At 46.1% G+C, this 13,459-nt stretch overlaps 1 protein-coding gene across 1 annotated transcript in view; it reads left to right on the top strand.

The window, feature by feature from the left end:
• Positions 1-7,079: 7,079 nt before the first annotated feature.
• Positions 7,080-13,459, top strand: part of PDE8A (phosphodiesterase 8A) — a 259,288-nt gene continuing 252,908 nt past the window's right edge. Inside the window, exon 1 of the mRNA XM_007945121.2 lies at positions 7,080-7,295. Within this exon, the coding sequence (XP_007943312.2) occupies positions 7,080-7,295 (216 nt within the window). The remainder of the gene's footprint in view (positions 7,296-13,459) is intronic.

Below are 13,459 nucleotides of genomic sequence, written 5' to 3'. Positions count from 1 at the left end.
CTACTTCCGTAGTGATACTGCCTCGGAAACCCAAGGAGGGGTCGCTATGAGTCGGGGCCGACTCGACGGCACATAACAACAACAACAACCATGTTATTAGGAGCTCTGGCAGCATAGTTCCTAAGGCACTTTACTGCTAACCAGAAGGCTGGTGGTTCAAACCCACCAGCCACTCCTTAGTAAGGAAGGTTGGGAAATCTACTTCCATAGTGACACTGCGTCAGCAACCTAAGGAAGGGTCACTATGAGTTGGGTCCGACTCGATGGCACACAACAACAACAACCATGTTATCATCACTCACTTTTGGTACAATGACCTTTCCTTCACCCAAATCAGTACTTGTTTCTACCTATCTAGCAGTGTTCCCTCCCCTCCCCTCCCTTTCCTGATAACCAAGAAAGTTTCCTTCCATATGTAAACCTTTCTTTAAATTTTTAAAATAGTGAACTAAAACAATATTTGTCCTTCTGTAATTGACTTATTTCATTCATTATGCTCTTGGCTGTAATCTTTATGGAAGCAGATTGCCAGGTCTTTCTCCTGCAGTGCTGCTGGGTGGGTTCAAACCATCCCCTTTCAGTTAGTAGTAGAATGCAAACTGTTGTATCACCCAGGGGCCTCAAATAGCCCCTGAAGGCTATAAATATTTTCTTTTACAGATGTAAATAATATTACTAAATTGATGAATATTTAAAATGTATACACTTTTTGACTAAACAATTCCAGTTTTTGGAGTCTACCTTAAATGTTCAAGAATGTTCACTGCAGCCATGTTTGTAATATTGTGATAGGTATGTTTGTGTGCATGCACACATGTGTCTATGTGTGTATAATATGTATGTTTAATGTAGAAACAAGGACCACTGGTGGCACAATGCTAAGCACTTTGGTGCTAACTGAAAGGTCAGTGGTTTGAACCCACCAGCAGCTCTGTGGGAGAAAAGACCTGGTGAACTGCCCTATGGGGGGAGGTCTACTCTATCACATGGGGTCGCAATGAGTTGGAATCAATTTCATAGAAACTGATAAAACGACAACAGTAATGCAGAAACAGGTCTGGAAATGCACAGTCCAAATTGCTAATAATAGTTACTTCTATAGAAGGAAGGGAATGAGGAAGGAAGAAAGGCCTTGCCTCTGCACACTCTATATACTTCTGCTTAGTTTGAAATTTTTATTTTTCAGTATATATTCATGTGTAAATTATATATATGTCATTTAAAAACAGTGACAGACAATATTTTAAAAATTACATTAAACAAAGTTTTGAAAGTAAGAGAAAAGAACATGGTGAAGTCAGATGCCATAGATTTGTTGTTATGTGTCGTTGAGTCAGACCTGACTCATAGTGACCCCTCCTTGGGTTTCCGAGGTGGTATCACTACGGAAGTAGATTGCCCAACCTTCCTTCCGAGGAGTGGCATGCTGACTTTCTTCGTAATTTGATTTCCTCCAAGGGTTTTCAGCAGACTGAGGCCAGGAGTGAAGGAAGATACTGAATCTATCTAGGACAAGGTGGAGAGCTCAGACACAAGTCCTTGGCAGTTATTCTAGGCATTTTACATCAGTTAGCCCATTTAAGGAGTCTATGATTTAAGTGCTCAATTACTAGCCTAAAGGTTTGTGGTTCGAACCCACTCAGGGGTACCTTAGAAGACAATCTGCTTTTGAAAGGTCACAGTCTTGAAAACTCTGTGGTGCTCTACTCTGCATACATGGGGTCACCATGAGTTGGAATTGCCTTGATGGCAACAACAGCAGTACATTTAATCCTTGTGAGGCAGATCTGATTAATCCTAGATTTACAGTGGAGGAAAGCAGCTTGGAGAGATGGAGTCAGGAGCCCATGGTCGAGGATGTGGCATGGCAGGGATTCAGGTTGAGGGTGTAGGAGGAATAGGGAACTTGCACTGCCTCTATCCCAGTTCAAAAGGAGGTAAGAGGAATAGGGAATCTGTGCCACTGGCATGTTTTTTGTTGTAAATTTTTATTGTGATTTGTGTGAAAGTTTACAAATTCATTTTCCATACAGCAGTTCATACACATTTTGTTTCATAACATTGACTGCAGTTCTCCACAGTTTAAGAACTCTCTTCCTGCTTCCTCCCTGTAGTTACCTCTTCCCTATCTCCTTCTTTCCTATGCTTTCCTGCCCCCAGAGCTATCTCCTTACGCAAACACTGCCCTTCTGTTCTCCCATGATTGATCGCTCTAAGGAGTTTATCTACCTGATATAAGTGTTCACTAGGGTGAACATATAGGTATGCCTGTCTATTGTTTGGCTGGAAGCCACAGGATTGAGTTCAATTCCAGACCTGAAGGGTAATTAGGGGCCATAGTCTCAGAGCTCTCATGAGGCTCTAACAGACCAGTAAACCTGGTCTTTTATTTGTTTAATGATTTTGAGTTTTGTTCCACATTGTTTTCCTGCTCTATCCAGGATCTCCTACACTGATCTCTTTCTGAGTGGTTGACAGAGGTAGCCAGGCACCATCTAGCTCTTCTGGTCTCATGGTCACATAGGCTGAGGAGCACATGGTCTACTAGTCCCTTGGACTAATTGTTTCCACGCATCTTTGGTTTTCTTCATTTTTCTTTGCTCTAGACAATGAGAGACCCTTTGTTGCATCTAGATGGCTGCTTGCAAGCTTTCAAGACCCCAGTCACTACTCACCAAAGCAGGATGTAGAACAATGTTTTTGTACAGTATGTTATGCCAATTGGGCTTGATGTTCCCTGCGACCATGGTCCTGAGCCCATAGGTCCAACTACTTACTCCCCGAGGGTGGTTGGCTGTGGCCAAGAAGTTATCATAATATTGCTCCTTTTTAGCTCTATTTGGACATTCTTACAGCACATACAAATACATATGTAGAAACATTATCTGCCAACCTTATATATGGTCATGGGTATATTCCCTTTTGCCTAGACATATCTGATCATTCAGCCTGTCTACCTATCTATTTATCTGTAGATTAATGTAGTGGCATTATTTTTGAAACCATGAGGCTGTATAAAGGATAGGAAAAGGTGTGAAAACAGAGTTTTGGATTTTAGATAAGCAAAGTTCTGCGGGAGCTCACATTTTCCTGCCTCTGATGAATGCTGAGGTGAGCTGCAAGGAGTAAGAAGTCTCCTGGGAATGCACTGATCTGTAACCCAGAAAACTGGTGGTCAAAGGGCAAGAGAAAAGCTGGGCCCACCTGGCCTCTGTCCCCTGGGTTTGGCTCTTCTCCCACCCATACTGACCTCATGCCTGAGTCTTGGAGTAAGAAAGGAAGTAGACATTTAACCACAACTCTTAGCCTCGTGAGGATCAAGCAGTTCTGCTTGGGGGTTGCTGCATCTGGGTGGACTGGATTGGAGGTGGAGGGGATGGGGCATTTCTAGCTGCTGTGGCACACAATTCCACACAAGTATGGATGGCATGGTGGATGTGTCCCCTCCAGCAGGATTGTTCATGAGCTCTTTGTACACCTCTTAAACCCCATTACTGTGGAGTCAATTCCCATGTGTTACAAAGCAAAACTGTGTTATAGGGTTTTCTAGGCTTTAGAATCCTTATGGAAGCAGATTGCCAGACCTGTCTTCCATGGTGCTCCTGGACAGGTTTGAACCTTTACGAGTCAAGTGAAAAACATTTTTACCACTTATACCTCCTAGTGATGGGATATCTAGGGGGGCTGGATGAGTCACTAGGTAGCAAATACCAGTGAAATTCGGGTGTCCACCATCACTGAGGCCTAGGAAAACTCTGGTTTCATTGGGACAGGTACAACTGACATTAGGCTGTTGGAGCAAAGGTGAAGGGCCTGGAGTATCCCAGGTTTGAACAGAGTGGGCTGGGAACAAAGGAGTGGGGGCAGTTTGTTTCCTTGCTCTCTGTGACTCAGAAACAGGCAGATGATGCCTACGTTTCAAGTCTGCTCCTGCATCTTCTTTATGTCTAAAAACAAAAAACAAACAAACAAAAAACCATTGCCGTTTAGTCCAGCAGAGCAGAACTACACCATAGGATTTCCAAGTTTTTATGGAAGCCGACTGTCTCTCATCTCTCTTCCACAGAGCAGCTGGTGAGTTTGAATCACCAACCATTGGGGTACCAGCCAAATGCCTTTATCACAGTACCACCAGAGGTCTCTCTGTCTAGGGTTTCCAAATTGCAGAGCTGGAAATCAGTCAGTGCTGTTATCTAGGGACTCTTTGAGAACAGGGAGGATAAGCAATTAGATTCAGACTGCACAGAGTGGCCCAGGGGCAAGCGAGGCAGGGAGGGGCACAAGGGGGCTATCTGTTTTACTAAGCCCCCTCCCCTGACCTTCACCCCCCTCAGTAGCACAAGTTCAAGGATTTATGTGAGGGAAAGCCCTGAAGCCCAGGCCCTGCCTGCAAGGGGAGGGCAGAAAAGGTTGGAACAGCTTAGAGCTCAGGATGAGGCAAGGTCAGAGCCACAATTGTCAAGGCTGGACTTCTAGGCAGACTCTGAAGGGCAGAAATAGAGGAAAGAGGACAACTGTTTAACTTCCATGCACTTTGGTGGTTCAGAGTGTTGCTTCATGGATCACACTTTCTTTTATCAGAGGGATGCAGATTGCCTGGAAAATTTACCTTCTAACAACAGGTCAAAGGCAGAAAACATTCTATAATTTAGATGGTTGTTGTTGTGTGCCGTCGAGTGGGCCCTGACTCACAGCGACCCCTCCTTGGGTTTCCGAGGCAGTATCACTGCGGAAGTAGATTGCCCCATCTTCCTTCCGAGGAGTGGCTGGTAGGTTTGAACAGCCAGCCTTCTGGTTAGCAGTCACGTGCCTTAGGCACTATGCTACCAGTGCTCCCATAATTTAGATACAATAACTTAAAAAATATATATTTTTTCCTTTGTTTCTCGAGACATCTTTATAAGGCAACCAAAAACCCTGCGGTGGTGTTGGATCCGACTCCCCTCCTTGGATTGCCCAATCTTCCTTCACAGGAGTGGCTGGTGGGTTTGAACCAACAGCCTTCTGGTTAGCAGTCAAATGCCTTAGGCACTACGCCACCAGAGCTCCTATTTATAAGGCAGGGAGGCAAAAATAGTAGTGCTTGATGTGCTTAAACTGGACAATGGCGCCACATGCCAGTGGTTCATGCCAGTTTGGCCAGCATAGGGAGAAAACTGTAGATCCCAACAGATCTGCTTTCGCATTACCCGGTCCTTCTGCAGATCAGTAGTCGCGGAGTCACCCGGTGTGCAAGGGTGCCCGGAAGATCGCGGCTCAAGAGTCGCTGGGGCTGCGAGGTTTAGGTTCCTCTGAGCTCAGGAAGCGCGGCCGCCGCAAGGGACCAGGTACCCCAGAGCTGGTGTATCAGTTCCAGAGCTGCAGCAGACACTCCAGAGTGGAAAACGCCTCCGCGTCTTCACGGCAGCCGGGCCAGAGGAGGCAGCCGAGGTATCTCAGGGTCGCTCCCGCCCCGCTCTAGAGAAGGTGTGGACAGTGGGAGGGGGAAGGAAGGGACAGGCTGGCTGGGCCACCTGGCGGGATCGGCGAATTGAGAGCCGCTGGGAAGTTGGCATGGGTCCTAGATCGGCCGCAATTGGGTAGAAGCGGGGCGCCGCCCTCCCGCTGACTGGGACTCTCAGGCCCAGAGAAGTTAAGAGATTTGCCCAAAGTCTCACAGCAAGCAGGTGGTGTGTGTGCGGTGCTGTCTTCAGGACCGGTTGGACGGTGGTCACCCTCTCCCCTGCTTATACTCGTGCAAGCAGGGAAACTTTGAAGTCTAGGAGATCAATGGCGACTAGTCCTTCTAACCGAAGGGACAAGACCAGGATGGCGCCAACAGCTTGTTGCCATGAACGTGTAGCCGCCGCGAGGTGTGGTGCGTCAGGCCCAGGTGCAGAACGGGTGCGCCCGTGGGCCGCGGGCCGGGACAACATAGCTCAGACCCTACCCTTCTGGGACCTGGAGTGCAAGCGCTCTCTCCAACTTGTCACAATCACTCCAACGAGACGTTCCTCCACCGGCCACGCATGAAAACACCAACCAAAGCTGACTGAGATAGTGAGCTACTAAATTTCGGAGCCAGGATTCGAACCTGCTTGTCTGAGCCCTGGTGGCTGTGTGCACTTGGACAAGTCCCTTCCCTTCCTCTGGATTGCTGACTCCCGCGGGCCTCGAGCCTCCCCCGTCGCGGCCACGCATGCTCAGTCGCGGGCTGCGTCCGAAGAAGGAGGCGGCGGGCGCCTCAGCTGCTTTGCATTGACGCCAGCACCCGCTGGAGGTCACCGCTGGAGGCTGGGCGCTCCGTGCTGCCGGCAAGAATCGGTCCGGAGCGCGGAGCCGGAGCTGCGCTGTCCGCTGCTCCTCGTGCGCCCAACCGTTTCTGCGATTCTCGACGGCGCGGCCCCAGACGTAGCTAGGACTGAGGTGCCTCTTTTTCTCACCCGGCGGGCTTCTTTCGGCGGCCTCCTCCTCCTCACCCCTCGGACAGCGGGGGCGTTTGGGGCACCTTTCCCCACTGTTGGCGTTCGGTCCAGGGGCGCTTTTTCGCGGGGCGGTGGCCCAGCGGGTGGAGCGGCGTGGGTGTCCTTAGCGAGGCGGAGCCAGGGCCGGAGAAGGCGGTGGCGGCAGCGCCGCAGGGCGTGAACAGGGCGGAGAGCGGGCTCGGCTGGGAACTTACTTCCCCGGGGGGTCGCGCCGCCTCACAACGAAGGCGGTGTTGCTCACGCGGCGCGGACGGGCCGGCTCTGGGGTTGGGAGTGTGTAAATCTCCTCCCCCGAATTTCCCCGGAAGCGCGGCGCTGCCCAGGCGAGCGCGGCGATGTGAGGGAGGCGGCCAGCGGTTCCCTTCTCAGGAAGGGCATGTTCGGAGGGGCGGCCACGCTGCGCCTGACCCAGCCCCCCCTCCCCGCTTCTGCCGCCGCTGCTCCCGCACCGCGATAAAAAGGGCGGCCGCACTTCCTGACGGGAGACCCGCGCTTGCCGCCCGCCCGCCGAGGAGGCGATGACACGGCGCCCGCGGCGGCCCCGAGGCGCCGGGCGGGCCGTTTGCTGACCGGATCGGGGCTGCCCGCCAGCGTGTCTGTAGTGCCGCCGCCAGCATGGGCTGCGCACCGAGCATCCGCATTTCCGAGAGCCAGTCGGTGCACCAAGGCAGCAAGGAGGCGGAAGAGTCGCCAGGACTCGCAGCGCCACCACCGACGTCCCGCAGATCTTTGGGGTTGCGCATCCGGCCCTTACTGAAGACGGCACCCTCGACCCTGGACTGTGGAGCCGGCCTTGCGGAGCAGGAGCCTAACGGCGGCAGCGACAAAAAGGTAAGGGAAGCCGGGCAGGCGGGGGTGGGGGGGTGGCCCGGGACTGCCGTCAGCGGCGAAACGGCCCGGCCCGTCGGGCGGCAACTTTACACTGGGGCCTTCCAGGGCGGCGGTGCTCTGTTGCCCCGCTTTAGATGACTTTGACTGACGCCAGCCGGCTCGGGTAGTGTTCAGAGTGGAACTGGCTTCGGTCCCTGGGACAGAAATTAATAGGATTGCAATTAGGGCGCCCTAGGAGCCGCGGTGCCGGTTCCTGGGATGTATCCGATGACTGGACCGACCAGACCCGCTATGAACGTGACCTAGACGGTCGAAACAATTCCTTCCTGAAGAGCCAGGTGTTAACGGACGAACCCCCGGGATATTCTGGCGCTCTCCCTGAAGAGTTTAATCACTGTGAACTTTGTTCTTCTGGCTCCCGTGATAGAAAGGGAAGGGCTACTGGCCCTGTGAAGCGGGGATACTAGACTCGACCGCCCTGTGTTTGTTTTCCCTCTGTCAGCTTTGCTCTTGAACTGTATTCTTTAGGACTGTTGAAGTGTAATCTGGAACGGTATCAGTTTTGCTTCATTGCACATGTATTTTGAGGTTCACGTTTGTTAGCATAAACACTGCGTCCAGAGCGCATGTACTTAGAAAAATACTATGAGCAACGCTATTTTTGAAGCAGTCAGCAGAACAAAGTTAATGTTTTATTAAGCAATCGTAGTGGGACATTTCTGATCCCCCCCTCTTGTTTTAAAGTGCCTTCTCCAGCTTGTATTGCGTTGTTATGACTGGTCGAAGTTTCTGGGCTTAGTCTTTAAGGTTTTTCTAAGGGAAAGAAAAAGGAAAAAATGTTCACGAAGACAGACTGCAGCGGCTTTCCAATTCTCAACATTGAAATTTCAAGGCTGGGATTCATGTATAGTTTTATGTTTTATTAAACTAAGGGGAAAAATTCTAATGTCCATTGCCACAGAGTGTTGACTATCATATACCTCTCATTACTGCGTCTTTTAAAAAGAGTCATTACAAAAATGCCTGTTTCACTGAGGACTGTAACGTTTGAGGGATATAGTTTGGTTTACTTTCTGTCTTACATTTCTGGCAGACATCATGATACCTTATCTATATGGGAGCTCTGGTGGCATAGTGCCTAAAGCATCTGACTGCTAACCAGAAGGCTGGCTGTTCAAACACACCAGCCACTCCTCGGAAGGAAGGTTGGGCAGTCTACTTCCGTAGAGAATACTGTCTTGGAAACCTAAGGAGGGGTTGCTATGAGTCAAATCGACTCGATGGCAGTGAGTTTTCTGTATGAAAGTGAAAAAGTCTTTTTCAGTGTTGCATATCATCGCTGAAGTAATATACCCACCCCTTCCTTACTCCATTCACCCTAAGTGAAAATTCAGTTTTGTTCTGATGATCAGAAATTGGATTTCTTTTCCTATAGATTCTTTGAAGAGGTCTGTGATATTTTCAGATTAACCCAAGTTGCTCGTAATATCAGTGTAATAATGCTTATACATTACACTTTCTAACTGACATTAAAAGAAAATCATTACACAGGTGTAGGAGATGAAAGGAGAAACTTGAACAGCTTTCACATTTTTGACCCAAACCTAATTATTGGCTATTTTGCATTAACTAGTATTAATCTTTTAGGAGGTTTGGTAGCTTAGTGCCTAAAGCACTTGACTGCTGACCAGAAGGCTGGTGGTTCAAACCCACCAGCCACTCCTTGGAAGAAAGATGGGGCAATCTACTTTCATAGTGATAATGCCTCGGAAACCCAAGGAGGGGTCGCTATGAGTCGGGTCTGACTCGATGGCAGATAACAACAACAAATATTAAACTTTTAGGTCACCAAAGTAGTCCTTTTAGAAAGAGGCCCATGTGTTAAAACTGTCTTCCTGCATTTGGTGGAGATGTGAGTGTCCAAAAATTCACCTAGATGACTTGTAAGCATCTTGAGGGCAGGAACTTGCTCTTCTGTTATCCACAGTGTCTTTAGGTCCTCTGAGTCTCAGCTCCTGGTATTCTGTGCCACTGTCAGATCATTGTCTTGAATTGTTGTTGTTATGTGCTGTTGAGTGTACCTGACTCATAGCGACTCCTCCTTGGGTTTCCGAGGCAGTATCACTACGGAAGTAGATTTCCCCATCTTCCTTCCGAGGAGTGGCAGGTGGGTTTGAACTGCCAGCTTTCTGGTTAGCAGTCAAGTGCTTTAGTCATTGTGCTACCAGAGCTCCTTGTCTTGAATTGGGGCCCAGGAAATACACATTCATGGTTACAATGTTTAATCCAATGACACATATAGTAAATGCTAAATGAATATTTGTTTAATGTATTTTTGATTAACTGTGAATGATGAAACTTTTTCAGTCATTGGGATTTGAGTTCCATAAAACCTCCTACATAGGTTTTAAAATACACACAAATTGTAAGTAATGATAACAACCACAGACATGAATAAGAGTACCACGTCTGTATTCATTAACTATACATGTTGAAGGAGCTCTGGTGTTGTAGTGGCTAAAGTATTCAAAAGGTCAGCAGTTTGAACCCACCAACCGCTTTCTGGGAAAAAGATGAGGCAGTCTGATTCCATAAAGATTTTGCCTTGGAAACCCTATGGGGAAGTTCTCCTCTACCCTGAAGGTTGCTATGAGTTGGAATTGACTCTGTGGCAGTGGGTTTTATATGTGCCAAGGCCACATCTCAGTTACAGATATTTGTTGCCTTCATGGCGATTCCAATTCATGGTGACCCCATGTGTGTCAGAGTAGAACTGTATTTCTCTTTTGAGTTCAATTTTTTTTTTTCTTTAAGGGAATGAATCTTTTAAAATTAATTTGAGTTATTAAATATATACTCTGGAAATTTACAAATACATGATGAGAGAAGGAAATGAGAAACTTCTAGTAGTTTAACAAAATAAATTATTATGCAATTTGAGTTCCTTTATATTATCTCAGCATTCAATTTTAGTTCATTAAAACATATTTCTTAACACTGCAGTATGTCAGCATATCTTTGAATGAATTTCAGCAAATAATTTCAATAAGAAATCCATTGGAAGTATTTGTATTCCTATGTAAACATCAGTTTATTGAGAGTAGCTGAGAGATTAATAATTGCATTTCAGATAATTAAGCAGTGTATGCTATATACACTATAGCTTTTCCTATGGTGTGTTCCATAAAGCAAATTCTGGATTGTTGATAAGTACTTAAATGAAAAAAAGGGTTTCATGGTCAAATAACTTTGGGAAATGCTCATTTAAACTAAGTTCAACAGGTTTGTTAATGTAGAACTTGTTAGAGAACTTAATTTCCTAAAATACACTGAATTTCCAAGTGGTGTTTAGAGTATGCAGCATTTTCCAATGTTTGATTATTAAAAAAAAACCCTAAAACCAAATTCACTGCCGTCATCGAGGTATATTTTAGGCAGACCACATGTGAAGGAATGATCCTTACTTGAGATGCCAGTATTTAAAGTACAAGAAATATACTTAACAATAAAACTCAGTGTGTTAGACTGGGTGCTCTAGAGAAGCAAAACCAGTAAAGTTTATATGTAGACAGAGAGAGAGAGAAAGAGAAATTTATCTTAGGAAAATGGCTCACACACTTATAGAAGCTGGCAAGTCCCAAGTTCTTGGATCAAACATCAAGCTGGAGGCTTTTCCCGACTCATGCAGCTGCAGGGGGTGACAAGCTCAAGGTTGGCAGGCAGTATACTGGCTGTTGACTCCAACGAATGATGAATCCAAGATCTTCAGGCCAAATGATGGATTGTTCGTTCACGGACAGTTATAGGCAGCACAACAGAATCCAGATCCACAGAAGAGTGTCTGTTTTCTCAGGATGTCCATAAATGTACTGGAAGCAGGCCACACCCCTAGGGAAACTCCCTTTCAACGGATTGGCTGCTCAAAACATATACATCTAATCCCATCATTAGAACAACCCACATCACAATTGCTTAAACCACTCAGAATTGTGGTCCAGCCAAGTTGACACAGCTCCAACTATCATACTCAGTAAACACAATTTACATCTTAATCATTCCAAAGGTACTTTAGAATCTTGTAATACATTAGGCTGGTTTGTCTTTATGAACTTACTTAAATATTACTAAAGATATTCTGGCTGTTTATTCATTTCAGAAGTTATGGACTACTTAGTTACAGATAATGAATGCTGTGTTCAGTTTGAACAATTACAGTTTTGTTTTGTTTTTAATCACTATGAGCTTTAACCGCAACATTTCAATATTTTCTTGTTAATCTGTGGGTTTACTCCATTACTTTCCTTAGCTAGGACTTGAGCTGCCCTTGAAAGATTTGAATGTGAGAAAGGAGTATCAGAGGAGCACCTTCCCTCCTATGTTTCAAATACCTATCTAACTGAGGGTGATTGATGGTTAATGCTACCTCCCTCCCCCCATATCTCACTAGTCAGCTTTGTAAAGGTGCCAGTCACATTCATTCACTTTTCTGTCCCCCAGGCCTAACACACAGTAGGACTTCCATAAAAGTATATTGAATGGAGAATTGCATGAATCAAGGTACAGAAATGGAAAATCCATCCATCCTACCCAGAGGAGAAGTAGAAACCAGTTTCGACTAGTGGATGCTGTAGAATTTAGATTTAGTTTTGTGTCAGTCTCTGGTTATTGCTCCTTCTGAATATTTGTACCCAGGGGATAATTTATTTCCACCATGGTGAGCAGAGTGGATTTCCCTATAAAAATTTAAGGATTAGTGAACCTGGATGGGCAATACACACAGGTGATAGTAGTGTAGCCACACATTAACCTTTAACCACGTGTTACTTTCTGCAGCACTCAGCTCTCAGAATCCTCTCAGCCTACCTCTCTCTTCCTTTTGCTTTTCTCATTCTCTTGTCCTCATCCAGTTTTCTCTTATTTTTCACCACATTTTCCTTCTTCTTCCTTCTCTCTTTGTCCTGCTAGCCCACTCTTTTCCACAAAACTGGCCAGCCTTCTCAGTCGACATTAGTGGTTTCTCAGTGTTTCTGAGCTATGGAATAAAATTTGTTGCCTGTTCTTAATTTACAAAGTAGAGTAATTGAATTATTATATTTCCCTAAATTAAAGTAAAATTCTCTTTGTATACGACTAACCCCTCACTGATGTTTTTCCCTGTTACGGGTCATTGGCCCTTGGTACATTATATTGAACTGCTACTGGAAGTTTCCCTCTGAAAGTGTACTTGAGAAAATGAGACCAAACTTTTTGTTCCTGTAATAAGCAACTGTGATTTATTTCTAGAATTCAAGGGAAATGAGTTCTCAATCATTGTGTCTTTATGCCATTCAGTGTATAGAATTTTAGCATATTGCCAGGCATGGCTATAAAGCTATTTTTTCTTGAATTCCTATTATAGACATAAAATACTTTGTATTTGTGTCATATGTTTTTCTGTGATTAATATTACGGCCATAATTTTACATGTAGCCCTAAGATACATGTTATGAATGTTACAATTCTAGCAGTTCAGACCTGCCCCAGGCCAGCCTTGATGCTCTTGCCGAAGTGAGGGCTGTGATGGGGCCTGTGGTCCTTTCTGGCACAGACCTTCCTGTGAAGCGGCTTGTGACACTGGTTTTCCCCTGGATGGCTTGCCTGCTTGGATCAAGTCTTCCCTTAAATAGGGGAAGATTCGTGATGCCACAGGGTGAGGCAGACATCTCAGAATAACCTGAAATGCTTTAGAGGACAGAACGTTTTAAAAAGTTAAAGTTAAAAACAAACAAACTCAAAAACCAGGGAGAAGTTTCTTAGGATATGAGTAAGCCTTGTATCTCATCCAAGGTCACCAGCTTCATCCTGGTGTCTTAGTACAGTGAGGCAGGTGGTGTAGATGATAGACTCTGAGATTTGAGTGCAGAGTATTCATATTACTAACTACCATTTCTTTGAAGCATACTGGACACCCTTAGAAATGTTATAATTAGATGTGCAAAAATGGTAACGAGGCCACATGTTCTGACCTCCTCTAATCTCACAAGAGGAAGACAGCAGTAACCCAAGGCCTGTTACTGCAAGGCCAAACATGCTGCCTCCCTCCAGCCCTTTCACCAACTGTTCCTCCCAAAGCACCCACCACTTCTCTCCTGGGTTTGATAATTCACTGCAGTGGCCACACAGAA

Source organism: Orycteropus afer, unplaced genomic scaffold (assembly GCF_000298275.1).
Source record: "Orycteropus afer afer isolate SDZICR_OR568_19922 unplaced genomic scaffold, OryAfe1.0 scaffold00132, whole genome shotgun sequence".
NCBI classification, from domain to species: domain Eukaryota; kingdom Metazoa; phylum Chordata; class Mammalia; order Tubulidentata; family Orycteropodidae; genus Orycteropus; species Orycteropus afer.
Note: the sequence above shows the minus strand (reverse complement) of the source record. Positions and strands in the feature narration are given on the sequence as shown.